The sequence below is a fragment of the Phoca vitulina genome, unplaced genomic scaffold (assembly GCF_004348235.1).
Source record: "Phoca vitulina isolate PV1807 unplaced genomic scaffold, GSC_HSeal_1.0 scaffold90, whole genome shotgun sequence".
NCBI classification, from domain to species: Eukaryota; Metazoa; Chordata; class Mammalia; order Carnivora; family Phocidae; genus Phoca; species Phoca vitulina.
In genome coordinates, this window is record NW_022589793.1 from 1377448 (window position 1) to 1395122 (window position 17675).

At 46.1% G+C, this 17675-nt stretch overlaps 1 protein-coding gene across 1 annotated transcript in view; it reads left to right on the top strand.

The window, feature by feature from the left end:
- Positions 1-17675, top strand: part of OTOA (otoancorin) — a 59686-nt gene that overhangs the window by 7584 nt on the left and 34427 nt on the right. Inside the window, exons 7-13 of the mRNA XM_032396275.1 lie at positions 704-939; positions 3762-3865; positions 7859-7959; positions 9860-9999; positions 12165-12288; positions 15053-15268; positions 17266-17433. Of these exons, the coding sequence (XP_032252166.1) occupies positions 704-939; positions 3762-3865; positions 7859-7959; positions 9860-9999; positions 12165-12288; positions 15053-15268; positions 17266-17433 (1089 nt within the window). The remainder of the gene's footprint in view (positions 1-703; positions 940-3761; positions 3866-7858; positions 7960-9859; positions 10000-12164; positions 12289-15052; positions 15269-17265; positions 17434-17675) is intronic.

The following is a 17675-nucleotide window of genomic DNA, read 5'->3' on the forward strand; positions in this document are numbered from 1 at the left end:
TTTTTTTTTTTTTTTTTTTTTTTTTATTTATTTATTTGAGAGAGAGAGAATGAGAGAGAGCAAGCACATGAGAGGGGGGAGGGTCAGAGGGAGAAGCAGACTCCCTGCTGAGCAGGGAGCCCGATGCGGGACTCGATCCAGGGACTCCAGGATCATGACCTGAGCCGAAGGCAGTCGCTTAACCAACTGAGCCACCCAGGTGCCCCTCCCCAGTGGTTCTGATGTGCAGCCAGGGTTGAGAACCATTGGCATGGAGGAAAGACAGGCTCATAAGCATCTCTAATGCATCATGGAGTTTAGCTCAAGGTGCACTTGGGAGCACTTAGTGGAGGGAGATTTGATTTTGAGCAAAGTAGGAGGGCATTTGAGAAGACTTCACCAAGAAGGTGATGACAGTTAAGCTTATCCATGAGGCATGAGCTGGATTTCGCTAGAGGAAGGAGGTGGGGAGGGAATTCCAGCTCAAGCATGCGCCTGAGGTGTGAGTCATGTGGTATACCTGGAGAGTGAGAAGTTGCCTAGTGTGGGAGAGGCAGGTGAAGGCCTCGACTTTGTTCTGTAATAGATGGAAAGTTCTAGAAGGTTTGACAGAGCAGTGATGTTAAACAGTGGTCCTGAATTTCTCCACTACTAAGTGTGGTTCCTCCCAGGGCTTCCAAATCTAGAGGCCTCTCACAAGACAATCCTAGCTTCTTTATTTTAGGAGCTGGAAGACATTGTTATTGATTTGAGAGAGATCCGGAAACAAGCCTTCCAGAGCCCTGGTGTGAACCGCAGCCTGTTTGTCATCACACTGGAGAGGTGTTTCCAGTTGCTGAACTCGCTGGAGTGTGTGGAGATCCTGGGCAGGGTGCTGAGGGGCTCCTCAGGCAGCCTTCTGCAGCCGGACATCACAGAGAAGCTCCCCCAGGACCTGTGTGAGGATGCTTTCAAGAACCTGTGAGTGTTTCCCCCAGCCCATGAACCCCACTCCTCATTCCTCAGAGGTAATATATGGCAGAGGGGAGAAAGCAAGGGGAGCAGGTTAACATGTGAGGCCTGGAGCAGAGCTTAACATCTGTGGAGTTTAGAAATGGTTTGATTAAAACAGTGCCTCCCAAATGTCGGTCATTCTGGTACCAACCTCACAATTTTTGCCCTATCTGTACACCACTGGTACTATTCTTTACTTGTTTTTTTTTTTTTTCTTTATAGTGACTCATTATTTTTATTTTTATTTATTTATTTTTAAAAGATTTAATTGATTTGACAGAGAGAGAGAAAGCACAAGCACGGGGAGCAGGAGAGGGAGAAACAGGCTCCCCACTGAGCAGGGAGCCTGATGCAGGGCTCAATCCCAGGACCCTGGGATCAGGACCCGAGCTGAAGGCAGACACCCAACTGACTGAGCCACCCAGGAGCCCCATGACTCATTCTTTTTAATTAACATTTATTTAAAAAGTAACTTTGACATCATTACTGTAAGGTCAAGTCATATTGGGACTAAATGGGACTGCTGCATATGGCAACAAGGAGGTCGTTGGTGACTGGGGCCATGAGGAGAGGTGTGGTGGGGAGGGGAACAGGCCGTAGTGGTTAAAGGTGATCAAGACACTTCATACCCAGTGGGGTGTCTATAATCAAAATGTCAGATAAATATTTGCAAATGACATATCTGATAAAGGGTTAGTATCCAAAATATATAAAGAACTTTTAAAACTCAACACTAAAACTCAACTTTTAAAACTTTAACACTCAGTTAAAAATGGGCAGAAGATATAAACAGACATTTTTCCAAAGAAGACACACAGATAATAGACACATGAAAAGATGCTCAACATCACTCGGCATCAGGGAAATGCAAATCAAAACTACAGTGAGATACCACCTCACACCTGTCAGAATGGCTAAAATCAACACAAGAAACAACAGGTGTGGGTGAGGATGCAGAGAAAGGGGAACCTTTCACACTGTTGGTGGGAAGGCAAACTGATGTACCCACTCTGGAAACAGTATGGCAGTTCCTCAAAAAGTTAAAAATAGAACTACCCTATGATCCGGCATTGCACTACTAGGTATTTACCCAAAGGATACAAAAATGCTAATTTGAAGAGATACATGCACCCCAGTGTTTATAGCAGCAGTATCTGCAATAGCCAAATTATGGAAACCACCAAAGTGTCCATCGATTGATGAGTAGATAAAGAAGGTGTGATCATCATATATATGTATATCATGGATATTACTCAGCCATAAAAAGAATGAAATCTTGCCATTTGCAATGACATGGATGGAACTAGAGCGTATTATGCTAAGTGAAATAAATCAGGCAGAGAAAGACAAATACCATATAAATTCACTCACATGTAGAATTTAAGAAACAAAACAAATGAGCAAAGGGGAAAAAGAGAGAGAGAGACAAACCAAGAAACAGACTCTTAACTGCAGAGAACAAACTGATGGTTATCAGAGGGGAGGTGGGTAGGAGATGGGTTAAATAGGTGATGGGGATTAATGTGTGCACTTGTGATGAGCACCGGGTGTTGTATGGAGGTGTTGAATCACTATATTGTACCCTTGAAGCTAATATTACATTAGCTAACTGGAATTTAAACAAAAACTTAAAAACAAACAAACAAACCCAAAACCAGGATGTCAGATACTAACCAGTGTTGGTGAGGATATGGAGAAATCAGCACCCTCATATACTATGGGTGAGAATGTGAAATCATGCAGCCTCTTTGGACAACAATCTGGCAGTTCCTCGAAAGGCCAAGGACAGAGTTGTCCTCTAACCCAGCAATTCTGCTCTTGGGTATCTATCCAAGAGAAATGAAAATGTCTGTCCGCACAAAAACGGGCACATGAATGTTTACAGCAGCATTGTTCATAATAGACCAAAGGTGGAAACAACCCAGAGGTCCATCAGCTGGTTAATAGATAAACAAAATGTAGTAGGTACAGGCTGTGGAATAGTATTTGGCCCCGAAAAGGCCATGAATGAAGTGCTAATGCATTGTCCAACATGCATGAGCATTGGAAACATCATGCCAAGTGAAAGAAGCCAGTCACAAAGATGACATATCGCATGCTTCCATTTATCTGAAATGTCCGGAAGAGGCAAATCTATGGAGACAGAAAGTAAATTAGTAGTTTCTAGGGGTTGGGGTGACTCTAGTTGGGGGGTGATAGCTAAAGGGTATGGTGTTTCTTTTTGAGATGTTTAAAAAGTTCTAAAATTGAATGCGGTGATGGTTGCACAACTCTGGGAACACCATTGAGTTGTACATTTTCAATGGGTGAATTGTATGATGTGGGAATTATATCTTCATAAAGCTGTTACAAAAAAAGAAGAGGGGTGCCTGGGTGGCTCAGTCAGTTAAGCGTCTGCCTTTGGCTCAGGTCATGATCCTAGGATCCTGGGATTGAACCCTGAGTCCGGCTCCCTGCTCAGCGGGGAGTCTGCTTCTCCCTCTCCCTCTGCCCCTCCCCCCACTTTTTGCACGCACACTCATTCTCTCTCAAATAAATAAAATCTTAAAAAATAAAACAAATAAAACAACAACAAAAAAGAAGTGACTGAGAGGTGAGGAAGTGGAGAGCACTCTTTAGAAGAAATTTAGATGTGAAGGACAAAGGAGAAATGGGCCAATAGCTACACATAGCAAGGGAGTGGGAAGGCTTTTTAACATAAGACAGCTTTGGGTCCATTGGCTGTTTTGACCCTGTCTCAAGTCCTCCACCTGTTTGTTCTGTAACTGACGCCCGTGTTCGTCATTTAGATCTGCGGTGTTCAAAGATCTCTACGACCAAACCTCGGCTCATTCCCAGAGAGCTCTCTACTCCTGGATGACTGGGATTTTGCAGACGTCCTCCAAGGCTACTGGTGAGCCTGGGCTTTGGAGTGGGATCACTTTTCAGGGGGAGTCCATCCTTAAAAGTAGTGCTTCCTCGGGCGCCTGGGTGGCTCAGTTGGTTAAGCGACTGCCTTCGGCTCAGGTCATGATCCTGGAGTCCCAGGATCGAGTCCCGCTTCGGGCTCCCTGCTCGGCAGGGAGTCTGCTTCTCCCTCTGACCCTCCTCCCTCTCATTCTCTCTCTCTCAAATAAATAAATAAAATCTAAAAAAAAAAAAAAAAGTAGTGCTTCCTCTCTGAAGATAGGGATTTGATTTCATTGTCATTTCTGATTTTTACCCGTCCTTCCCACCTTCTGAAAAGGGTTTGATGTGGCTTATGGAATAAAACACATACCCCAGGGGCACCTGGGTGGCTCAGTTGGTTCATCGTCTGCCTTCGGCTCAGGTCATGATCCCAGGGTCCTGGGATCGAGTTCCGTATCAGGGTCCCTGCTCAGAGGGGAGTCTGCTTCTCCCTCTGCCTCTGCCCTGGCTCATGCTCTCTCTCACTCTAGCACTCTCTTTCCCAAATAAATAAATAAAATGTTTTTGTTTTTTTAAAGATTTTATTTATTTGAGAGAGAGAGAAAGAGAGCATGAGGGGGGGTGTGTGGCAGAGGCCACAGAGGGAGAAGCAGGCTCCCCACTGAGCAGGGAGCCCGATGCAGGACTCGATCCCAGGACCCCGAGATCAAGACCTGAGCTGAAGGCGGACGCTTAACTGACTGAGCCACCCAGGTGCCCCAAATAAATAAAACTGAAAACAAAAACAAAAACAAACCCATACCCTATTCCATCCATACACTTCCCACACGTTCAAGTCTCCAAAATAAGGATGCCTCTGCATCTTACAATCAATGGGCTATCCTAGTTTGTAGGTGGAATGTAAATAATGACAGTGTCTTGGATTCGAAGAGAACCTTTAGAGTAAGGTTTCAAGTTCAAAAATCTGTATCATAAATCTGGATTAGAGTGGGACGCGGTAAATTTTTAAAAGGAAATCTAGGCAATAAAGCACAGAAATTTAGCGCGAAGTTTCCTGGCAGCCAAGGCAGAAGTAGGTCAAGACTCATTTATTTTACAGATGTGTATTAGAGGAGTCAAATTCATGGAGCCGGAAAGTAGTGGTGGTTGCCAGGGGCTGGGAGGAGGGGGAAGTGGGGAGTCGTTGTTTCTTGGGGACAGTTTTGGTTTTGCGAGACGAAAATGTTCTGGAGGTGGATGGTGGTGATGGTTGCACAGCGAAGTGAACGCACTTAATACCACGGAACCATCCACTTACAAATGGTTAAGTTAGTAAACTTTATGTTATGTTTACTACAACTGAAAAAAAGAGAAAAAAATGACTGTGTAGATGAGTAATGCAGACAATGTCTCAGATGGCTTCAATTTGTTGAGTTTTTAATGTGAGCCGTGTAAACAGAATAAACTTTTTAAACACTTACCAAATCCTACCATGTGTCAGCAACTGGAGATACAGAGCAAAATAAGACAAAGTCTCTGCTCTCATAGAGCTCTTGTTTTATTGGGGGAGGGTAGGTGGAGAAAAGTTTTAAACCATCAATTTAAGAGGGAGAGAGAGAGAGAGAGGGCGCAGGCACCAGTAGGTGCTATGAAGAAAATAAAATAAAATGGATGAATGCTATGGAAAGGCTTAGTGCTTTCGACCAGAACAGGACTTGGCCATCGTTTTCCATAAAGGGTCAGAGTAAATATCTTAGGCTCTGTGGGCCTGTAGTCTGGCTCAGTGAATCAACTCTGATGTTCTGGTGCTAAAGGAGATATTGATAACAGGTGAGCAGGCGGGGCTGGGGCCCAGCGGAGCCTTATTTATGGGCCTTGAAATTGGGATTTCACAATTGTCACATGCCACAAAATAGTCTTCTTTTGATGTTACTTCCAACTATTTAAAAGCGTAAAAACCAAGCTCGCAGCCTCCACAAAAGCAGGTGGCGGGTTGGATTTGGCTGGTGGGCTATGTAGTTTGCCAGCCTCTGGACTGAAGAATCAGAGAGGACCTGACATTTGAATTGAGGCCATAATGAGAAATGGAACGGGTCCTGTGAGGCTTTGGGGGAAGGGTGTTGAAGGCAGGGGAACAGCAAACACAGAGGCCCTGGGGTGGGAATGAGCTCAGTGTTTTGGGGAAACATAAAGGAAGCCTGTGGGACTGGAGTGTAGTGAGGGCCAATCAATCCTTTTCCTGGAATTAAGCTCTGAGATTTGTGTATAAGGAGTGTCCCACAACAGAATAATCGATGTCTTCAGTGCGTAGCAGAATTCCCTCTGCCTGATGCATATTTACAGCCTCCAGAAATTTGAATCTCACCATGTGTAACCCTGAGAGAGCCACTCAGCCTCTAGACTTCCCTAAGTCCTCGTCGCCAGAATTTAATTAGAGACAGACGTTCCTTCTAAAATTCCTACATGCTATGTTTCATTATTATACTCAAGTGAATTAAAACGAATTCTACTTGGACTTTAAGCTTTTTATTTTTCATGAAGTTCCTTGAGGTAACTGGGAATACTTTGGGTGTTAAAAATATCCCGATCTTCGGGATCCTTGGTCTGCAGAAATACAGTTTATACTTTATAACTAATCTAAAATTAACAACTCAACTTGGTTCTTGATGAATTTAGTGGCTCCCTCCCCTACCCACACCCGCCCAGTTCTCTAGCCTTCTGGGACCAGCCCTTCTAATAACCAAGTCAAATGTCCAGAGTCTTCATCTCATCTAGGGGATCCTAGGGCGTTTATCTGTGCTCATCCCAAGAGCTCTGAGTCCTGGGCTGACGAGGGATCCTGTTGTTCTTGTGACCCAGCCCATACCACAGCTGACTTCACCATCTTGTCTGGGCATGAGAGTCATTGCCCCTGGCTTTTTGCAACAACTCCTGGTGATGGAGTCACTGTGCCCTGTAAACGCTCCCCTGCTTCCTCCATTTCCCCAAAATGCCACCAACACAATGTTGTTGTGTGTAAGAGTCTTTTACTGAAGGATTGGAGGCAATGAGGGCGATTCTAGCTTAGTGAAATGTGAAGTCCAAATGGAGCCTGGACATGATGGTTCTTGAAGTCCCACTAACATCCCGCTGACGAGCAATTTCAAGTGCCTGAACAGAGCGACAGAATCTTCTGGGAATTCAGAGGAGGGAGAAATTACTGATGGCTGAGAAGACAAGACAAGGCTTTAGAGGGAACAGGGAATGTTTGAACTCAATTCTGAAGATAGGATTTCGGAGCAGAAGAGTTAGGGGCAAAGGCATTCTAGCTGATGAAAAGGGCCCACATGAGAGAAGATTTGGAGAACATTTGGGGTGCATATGAGGAAGGATGAGTAGTTGTTCTGGCTCAAATACAGTAACCTGGTGCTAATCAATAAGGCTGATAATGATTGTTACTGGTAGTAATAAAAGAGAGTCATATATATTTCAAGTTGCCAGACTATTTAGTAACTAAGTTAGCTAAAAGTAAAACTATATTTTGTGATCTTAACTATTAAAAAATAGTCTGCATTTTTTAAAGGAATCTTTTTTTTTAAGATTTTGTTTATTTATTTATTTGAGAGAGAGAGAGCAAGTGTGAGCGGGGGGGGGGGAGCAGAGAAAGAGGGGAGAGGGGGACATAGCAGACTCCGCACTGAGCGCAGAGCTCAACACAGGTTCGATCCCACGACCCCGAGATCATGACCCAAGCAGAAATCAAGAGTTGGCCGCTTAACTGACCGCACCACCCAGGTGCCCCCAAATAATCTGCATTTTTAGTAAGTTCCCAGGTGGTCCTGGTGCTGCTAGTCCAGGGACCATGCTGCTGAGGAACAAAGCCTCAGGTGGCTGGTATCTGTGATTGCCTATGGGTAGCGTAATGTCTCCGTAGGAAGGAGGTCCTGACGTCAAAGATGGTTTTGATTATCACATACCAGGCAGGGGCTTTTATTTAGTTATTTATTTACGTATTTCTCCATTTATTTATTTTTTGCAGACGACTCTGTTTCATGGGTCAGTGCAGAAAACTTATGGATTTTGGGAAGATACATGGTTCACCTATCATTTGAAGAAATTGTGAAAATTAGTCCTGTAGAAGTAAGTGGGAAATGCACATTTCCATGTCCCCATCACCAAGCCATCTGGGGAAAGGTGTATTCTAAACCTCCCATGTTCAGCCAGTCAAGGTGCCCTGGAAAATTGGATACCCATCTCGGCCAATATATCTTGAGTCTCTGAAGAAAACTCTTGGGATGAGGCCTCAAGTGGTTGGTCATCAGATTGCATTTAGTGTAGACGAACCAAAAAAAGAACAAGAATTGTAGACTACCAAGATAGCTCCAACGTGAACAAACATGATATAAAGAAAATGTTGGCTGTGAACCAAAAATCATTTTAGGGTATTTTTGTATTCAAGAAAGGCCAAGGACAATAGCTATAGAGTTTCTGGTCCTTGGAAGCATGAACCCAAATCAAACGAATCATGGATTACTAGCGACTTCTATTTATAGCTATTTCTATTGATAGCTATTTCAGTATGAGCAATGATTGGATTTTAACTGTAGAGTTTACAGTTGAGAAATGTACAAGTTCTAAGGTTACTTTCACTCACTGGCCAACCTGTCTCTGTCCTCCTGATGTTGACCCAGTCACACTAAAGTCCCTTGGGCATCATGATTCTGGAATGCAGTCTCCAAAGCATGCTGCCAACAGGGAGGCATTCATAAAGACTTTAGGGTTTGCCTCCAGTTTTTATCATGTGTGTCTTGACTTTCTCCTAGTCAGTGAGAGAAGTGTTTGTATCACATGACGCTCTCTCAAGGGCCAATTGATCCAACAATGTCGGCTTATTATGAAACCAGACGCAGAACCAGGTTCTTCTTTTTCTTTATCTTTTTAAAATATTTTATTTATTTATTTCAGACACAGAGACAGAGCACAAGCCGGGGGTGGGGGGGGCGGCGCGAAGGGGCAGAGAGAGAAGCAGGCTCCCAGCTGAGCAGGGAGCCCGATGTGGGACTTGATCCTAGGACCCTGGGATCATGACCTGAGCCAAAGACAGACGCTTAACCGACTGAGCCACCCAGGTGCCCCCAGGTTCTTCTTTTTAAGAAAAAATTTAAAAATTTTTAATTGAAGTATAGTTGACATATCTAGGTTCCTCTTTTGACCTAGGGGGCTGAGACTATTTCAGACGTCTTTCAATTTTATAATCTTCAGTTATAAAATGGATTAAACCTCAATTTTACTCTCCCAATATTGAGCGAACTTCTGCAAGTTAGGTGGAGATTAAATTGTTAGGAAGCTGGACCCCTGGGGAGGAATTTCTAAGATCAAGAGGTCATTTGCAAATTTTCTTCATCTTCTAAAAGTGTAGCGGAGGGAGGCGAAGCCCCACAGGGTACCAGCACTAAGGGGGAATTTTATATGGACAAAGAATAGAATCCACAAGGGAGAGACGACTTCATGAGCACAGAATAACAGTGCATAGAAAGATGGGAGACTTCAGCTTGACACCCTTGGACACCCAGGCAGAAAATGAATAAGAACAGAAAGAATCTGAATGGTGTATTTAATAAAGTTGAACCTATATATCTCTATCTTTCTCTATATTGTATCTTACCAAGGGAGCACACACTGGTTTTCATTACCCGAGGCCCATTTGTAAACTTATTCATCTAAAAAAAACACCCTGATGCCCCAAAGTGCAACATTTGTGGACCATATTCTCTGACCTCCCCATAACAAATCTACAAAGAAATGTGCAAACATGAGCTTTCAAAGAGTTCAATGGCTCAGATACTGAAATATAACACTTTCCTAAGTGTTGGGTTGAAGAGGAAGCCAAAACAGTTGTGACAGACCATTGAGAAATCAGTGACAACGGGAACTGTGCATCTCTGAGTCTCTGAGGTGGGGCACAGCATGGACCACCAGGGTGGGGCTGCTCGGGGCCACGTCAGTCCTCCTCACTGGTCTTCCTGCCCTCTTCCACCAGATTGGGCTGTTTATCAGCTATGACAATACCACCAAGCTGCTGGACACGGTTTACGACATCACACCCGAACTGGCCCGGGCGTTCCTGGAGAGGATCAGCTCCTCCAGCTTTGACATGAGGAATACCTCCACCATCCACAGGCAACGGGCAGGGGTTCTCTGAGTTGTTTCTCAAAATGTGACCGAAGCACCAGCTTCCTCTGAGCAGCAGAGGACCCTGGGAGGGAAGGGAGGTGGCTGGTCCATCTCTTTAAATAACCCCATGTCTCTGTGCACATGAGGGGAGGCATTTCCCCTAAGAAACACCCTTTGAAGGGGTTATAAAGTGGGGTGAGGTGGGAACAAATTCTTTCTGAGCCTCTCCTGTGCCAGGCATTTTAGGCAACTTTATCCAGTGCCAAGATTCCAGCTCTGAGCGTGGAAAGAGAATATCTTAAATACTCAGTTCTCTGTCCAAGGTCAATGTGTAATTTCCATTAGGGTGGGTCAAGGATTGGAAAGAGCTTTTGGGTCCCCATATTTGTGAACCTCTTGTTATCCAGATTCTCAGGTGGGGGATCCACAGATGACGTCAGCTCTCTAATTTAGAGATTGTAACATGATCCTCCAGGGGGATGGGCCAGCAGCTGTGTACTTGGTGACCCCAGAAAGGGCTGGGATGTTAGTGGGAGGGAGTGTGCGGTGGGGAGGGGTTGTGAGCACTGTCTGACCATCTCTCTGTCTCTCAGGGGCAAATGTCACTGTATTAAATTTTGTCAAAGAGTCACTTGTAGAGAATGTTCTTATATGAAACTATTATACCTTCTTCCCCCATCCCTAGTAATATTTACCCATAAGCATGGGCCCCTTTTTCTATGGTTATACAAAAATAACTTATTGGTTAAGGACACGGGACCTGGAGCCAGACTTCCCAGGTATAATCCCGGCTCTGCCAGCTATAAATTGTGTGATTTTGGTTGCATCAGTTCACCTCTCTGTGCCTCTATTTTCCCTATCTGTAAAATGGGAGATAATAATCTGCCTACCTCGTTCAGGTCCTTGTAAGGATTACACACACCTGCCACAAAGTAACTGTTCAAGAAATATTAGTTATTCTTAACGTGGTTATTAATATTCAGTCTTTACATCTCCTGAGTCTTTTCTCATCCGACACATTTTCAAATCCTTCTGCTGACCTGATTGCTCTCCTGTGGACATGTCTGAGCATGTCAGTGTCTTTTTTTTTTTTTTTTTAAGATTTTATTTGTTTATTTGACAGAGAGAGACACAGCGAGAGAGGGAACACAAGCAGGGGGAGTGGGAGAGGGAGAAGCAGGCTCCCGGCCAAGCATGGAGCCCGATGCGGGGCTCGATCCCAGGACCCTGGGATCACGACCCCAGCCGAAAGTAGACGCTTAACGCCTGAGCCACCCAGGCGCCCCATGTCAGTGTCTTTCTGAGAGGGTCAACCCAGGTGGAGCCTGGTCAACCAGGTGGTCCAGCCATGCTGAATTGAATAGATTTCATACTAACTCTAAGAGCATCCATTAATGAAGGAGTGCCTGGTGTCCACCAGGAAGTGTGCTCATCTTCCCATTGAACTCTCACAGTACTCCTGATTCCTCCGTTCATCATATTTATTGTGATGTGCTATGGTGAACAAAGCCAACCTCTCTTTTATTAAAGGCTCAGAGAGACAGGGTCACAGTGTACAGTAGTACACAGTGTGGACTGCTCAACTGTGCATGCAGCAGCTTGGCAGAGAGTTAAGTAACTTGTTGGATCAAATATCCCATACAGCTGGGCTTCAAACTCTTGTTGGCCTGAATCTATGCTTTTAACCACTAAGTACAGTGCTCCCAGCTAGACCAGGGTTCACATCCCACCTCTGCCCTTACACTGTCCTACTTCCTGTCTTTTTCTTTGCTTTTGAGGTCATCATCATCTGAGGTGAGCAAACCCTATTATCTCCATGTGGAAAATGGGGAGTTTTCAATGGCTGACTCAGCATCACACTTTCCTTGTGTCCCTGACTGCCCTGGGAAGAGAGATGGTATAGGTGGATGGATCTAGATTTAAGTCCTGGCTCCACTACTTTGTCTTGGGCAACTTACTTGACTGGTCTGTTTGCCCTTCTGTGAAATGGGGCTAATAAGAGCATCTACGTCATAGGGTTGCTCTGATGGGGTGATCAGGTACAGGGCTCAGCATGATCCCTGGCATGCGGTAGCTGCTCTGACCATGACTCTTGGTTCTGCATGGGACAGGGCTGTGGTTGTGGCCCCCAGCTCTGAGCCCCCCGCCAGCACCCTTATTTTCCCACACAGGCTGGGGCTGCTGGTCTGTTTCTACGATGACCTGGATTTGCTGGATGCCGCAGTGGCCCAAGTCCTCCTCCACCAGATGATCAAGTGCAGCCACCTGAGGGGCTTCCAGGCTGGGGTTCAGCAGGTGCGATGGGGCGCAGGGCCCTGGGGAGATGGCCGGAGAAACGGAGAGCAAAGTCTTGCCTGGCCTTTGAGAGAAAACACATTGGCTTAATCAGGATCTAGGTCCAGCCACAGCAGATGGCATCCCAAATCCTGGGATGAGCTTAAAATGGGAAGAAATGACATAAAGCAGTATAAGGGAAAACTTGGGATAGATCAAAATTCAGAGTGGCCACCTTGAACTTAACTGTGCATAAGGATTGCTTGGGATCTTCAATGTGGATTCTGATTCAGTGGGTCTGAGCAGAGCCCTGAGTGGAGACTGTACTTCTTTTTTTTTAGTAAAGATTTTATTTATTTATTTGAGAGAGAGAGGGAGAGAACACAAGCGGGCAGAGGGAGAAGCAGACTCCCCGCTGAGCAGGGAGCCCGACATGGGGCTTGATCCCAGGACCCTGGAATCAGGACCTGAGCTGAAGGCAGACACTTAACCAACTGAGCCACCCAGGCTGCACTTCTAACAAGCTTGCAGGCGATGCTGAAGCAGCTGGTCTGGTGACCATGCTTGGAACAGAAGGAGATAAACTGGCTCTGCTTTAGTAGCATCCCACCAGCTCCGTCCCTGGAGACTCTCGAGGTATTGGTCAGGGCTGTGGCCTGGGCATGGTATGTTTCAAAAGATCCTCACGTGATTCCAGTGTAGCCAGGGTTGAGAGCACTGGATTACAGTGTGTTTACTGAGTTCCTAGACCAAAGTTCTGGGCAAATGGCACAGACAGATTTTCTCATTTCCCCCTCCCTCCATTTCTCCCTCCTTTCTTCCCTTCAGGTGTCAGTTCTGCCAGGCATCTTTTTGTTTTTGGCTCTTTTCAATTTTTTTTTTAATTGAAAAGATGATGTGAGAGCAATATTAAAATTTTGGGGCATCTGGCTGGCTCAGTCGGGAGAGCATGCGACTCTTGATCTCAGGGTTGTGAGTTCGAGTCCCAGGTTGGGCACGGAGCCTACTTAGAATTTAAAAAAAAGAACATTTTGATAATGCCATCAATAATTCCACAGTAGTTTTTCACGTGTAACTATAAAATCCCTGATCCCATTTGACATTGGACATAGTCATCATGATCTTGACCAGTGCATGTTTTTATTTTCAAGGAAAAGGATCCCTCCCAAGCCAACTCAAACCAAACATCAGAAAATGAATGTATTTTAAGGCCGCAGGCCTAAGCGGTGGCCGTCCTGACCAAAAAAGTGAATGAAGATATAAGAGAACCCTTTGGGGGGGCGCCTGGGTGGCTCAGTCGTTAAGCGTCTGCCTTTGGCTCAGGTCATGATCCCAGGGCCCTGGGATCGAGCCCAGCATCGGGCTCCTTGCTCAGCTGGGAGCCTGCTTCTCTCTCTCCCACTCCCCCTGCTTGTGTTCCCTCTCTCGCTGTGTGTCTCTCTGTCAAATAAATAAATAAAATCTTAAAAAAAAAAAAAAAGAGTACCCTTTGGGATCACCTAGCTCAGTACTTCCCAGACCAGAGGGTGCATCAGAGTCACCTGGAGGGTTTGTTAAAATACTGGTTGCCGGGCCTCAAACTCAGTGTCTGGTTCAGGAGGACCCGGGCAGGGCCTGAGAATCTGCATTTCTAACAAGGTTCTGGGTCATGTTGCTGGTCAAGGACCACAGTGCTTTGCGAAGCACTGCTCAAGCACATGTCTCCGTCTTACAGATGTGGAAGCTGAGCCGCTGGGAAGGAGAGCTGCAGAATTTGGAGACCCCAGAGGCTGTGACAGCTTTCTTTCATTTCACTCTGCTGCCCCCCAGTGGCCATTTCAGTATTGCCTGGTACACTGGTGTGCACATTTCTGATAGGAATATACTGTTCTACAACTTCAGGTGTGAAAACATGAACCATTCTCATTTTGGGGCACAGAGGTCATGTTGCAATGTTCTTTACTGGGAGTGGTTAGGAAACACAGTTAACTATAACTAGATAGGCATAGTATAATAAAATCATTGTTAAGGCGATCCCAGAAACGTGAAAATCTGTGTAAGACCTAAGTAAAAAATATAGAAAATCGTACTTCCATTCACGTTACAACTCTGTGAAACATGCTGTAGTTTACTTATTTTTTAAAGATTTTATTTATTTATTTGAGAGAGAGAGAGAGAGAGATAATGAGCATGAGTGAGGTGTCAGGGGATAGAGGCAGAGGGAGAAGCAGATTCCCCGCTGAGCAGGGTGCTCCACGCGGGGTTCAATCCCAGGACCCTGAGATCATGACCTAAGCCAAAATCAAGAGTCATCCCCTTAACCAGTTGGGCCACCCTGGGGCCCCTAATCATAGTTATTTTTATGAGGAGTGTCAGGAGATTTCACTTTCTTGTTACTGTTGAAAATTATTTTTACGTGGATTATATATTATCACGAAGAACACCCTGGATGTTTCATGAAAGAAAAGCAGCCATGTATATGGATGCAGAGTTCAAGGTCACAAAAAGACAACAGATGCTATGAGAGGGTGGTAGAATTATGGACAAAGTGAACAAAATTTCCTTCTGCCGTGTTTCAAGTTTGATTTAATAGCAAATTAATATTTAAATGAAGTACAAAGTGAATTTGTAGCATATCAAGGTCAAGGCCAGAGGAGGTGGTGCTCTTCATTGGGGCGACTCATTGTCTGGTCAGGGCTCCTCGGGCCAGGGTGGGGGAGGGTGTTGTGACTACCCCAGGGCGTAGGCAGAGGGAGCCACTGTGCTGCTTGTTACCCACCCTCATGCCAGCTTGCTCCCCTTCTAGCTCAAAGCCGACCTCCTGGACATCGCCACGATGAACCAGACCCTCAATGAGACTCTGGGCTCTTTGTCAGATGCGGTTGTGGGCTTGACCCACAGTCAGCTGGAATCCCTCTCCCCTGAGGCTGTGCATGGCGCCATCTCTACCCTCAACCAGGTCTCAGGCTGGGCCAAGAGCCAGGTCATCATCTTGTCTGCCAAATACTTGGCCCATGAGAAGGTCAGTTGGAGCTTTGAACTCTTTTTTTTTAATGCTCTGAGACCCAAGGGCCAGTGACACACAATAAGGACAGCCAGTCAGTACGAAGATGGTGCCAAAGAGGACTCGCTCTGCTGTTTACTAGCTGCGAGACACTGGACAGTGGGCTTAACTTTTTGCCTCAGTTTCTCTATTTGTAGGATGGGGATAATGAGAGCACCTCTCCTGTAGGAGGGCGGCAAGGATTCTGTGGGTCAGTACGCAGAAGAGGTTGGGACATGTGACCTAGACTGGGAGCTCCATGACTGGTGGCTGTTGTGTTGTTTGCAAAGCTCGGGACCCATCCCGGGATTTCCTTGCTTGTTGTTGAGGCTGCGAACACGTCCCTCATCCTGAGATGAAAGATAATGCTATTTTATTCATTTTGGGCGGCAGGGAGGGAATTGTCCTTGCAGAAGGTCCTGTTTAGAGGGGACAGGAGACTTAGTCCACGTCCAGATGCTCCTGGGGTGGGAAATGAGTCTTTCTTCCTGGGGAAATCATCTCTCTGCCCTGGCCTCAGTAGAAGGGGCTCCAGAGCCCTGAGCCCCTAAATATTTTGGTGTCCTGCTCTTTCTGTCTCATAGCCGTGTCCCGGGATGCAGACTAGGTCATGAGGACTGGACTGGGGACCAATTCCAAAGGGACAATAATAACATATTCATAAAGTCCTTCCTGTGTGCCAGATTCGGGTCTAAGTGAGTTAATTGTTCAATGTTCTCAACAACCGTTTGAGGTCAGGCGTGTGTTATGACCTTCATTTTCCACGTCATTCATGAGGGGCACCGAGTGTGTAAGGGAATTGCCAGGGTCCCATAAAAGGGACACAGTTGGGATTGAACCCAGGATGTCTGGCTTCAGAGTCTGCTTGCTTAACTCCCATGCTGACTGCCTCCAGCATGGCACCATGGCCATGGTCCATCCATTCTTACTTTCTGACTCAAGGCCAAGGCTAGCCCATTCTTCTTGTCTCTTCTAGCCTCATGGCAACTTAGTTGGAAGGCTTGGCTGCCCTCCTCTGTTTTGACTAGGGCGCCGTGAGTTTACTTGCACAGTTCAACATGCATTTGATTTCAGGGAGCTGAGGGAGACCGTCTTGTTCCTCCCAGCCCTGGACAAAGTGACTTGTCTCTTTGGTGAAGCAATTGTAATGAAGATGCCAAGAGCTCGAGAGGGCTTGCCTTCCTTGAGGACGGTCGATACTACCCATTCTCCAGAGCACAGCAGGCAGCACAAGTGGCTTTTTGTCGAGCTAAGGAATGAATGTTCCTGATTACATGGAGAACCATCTAGCATCTTTACTCTAAAGGAAGGAGACAAAACAAGTAGAGTTTCTGATGGGGCAGACAGCCACAATCATATTTATCATAAAATATCAGACCCATATCCCAAAACATTTTTTTCAACTCAAAGCTTCTACATGGAGATAGATGAGCATGGGGTTTGCTGTGTCAGGGAACATCATGAGAGAAGTGGGCTACCTGGGGGCCCTGTACGAGGGGGTGGGGCTAGGTAAACTGAGAGCCCCACGACCTACGTCAAGGGGCAGCTGCTGGTCAGTTCTTGCCAACTGTTGCCGATGTGGGCCTGGTATTGCCTGGTGCTCAGATTTTTTTTAAACCTGGATTTTAATGGAAATTTCCTCCATTTCTAAATGTTGTCAGCTAGTCCAAGTTCAACACACACACAGAAGCCCATTGCCTGGCCAGCTGTGGTGCATGGGCCGTGACTTTTTGATATTTGTACCGTGGCCTCGGACAGCACAGTACGCCCCGGGCAGAGCACTTGCCTCATGTGTTGTGTTTTGACATTGACTCTCTTTCCTGATGGAAGGAAGGAAGGTCTGGGAGGGCAGCATGTGTCTTGCTCCCAGTCGTGCCCCTGGCACCCATCCAGATACCTGGCATGCAGTGGGGTAAGTGTCTCCCAGGTGAGAAACCAGAGTAGAACCTCATCCTCCTTGCGGCCGGTCTTCCCAGGTGCCGTCTTTCTACAGTGTCAGCCAGATGGGCGTGCTGCTGGCCGGGGTTGGCACCCGGGCCTTCTATGGCATGGATTGCAGGGACCTCTTGCAGGTCCTGAGAAGCACGGTCTCCTTGCATGTGTCCAACTTGTCACCTGCCCAGAAGCAAGGTGTCCTCAGCAAGGTGAGAGGAAGACATCGGGTCTTCAGCCATGTGGTTCACAGAGCATGTGGTTTTGGGGTTTTGTGAGTGTGCTGTGACTTTGGGCCATTGACTCAGGGCTGGGGTTAGCTGAACCTTTGGTGAGGGTGTGTTCTGAACCTTGCCCTGATGGCCATTTCCCTTCTTTTCCAGAAAGAGTTTCATGCTGCATTTCTTTTCCTTCCTTCCTTCCTTCCTTCCTTCCTTCCTTCCTTCCTTCCTTC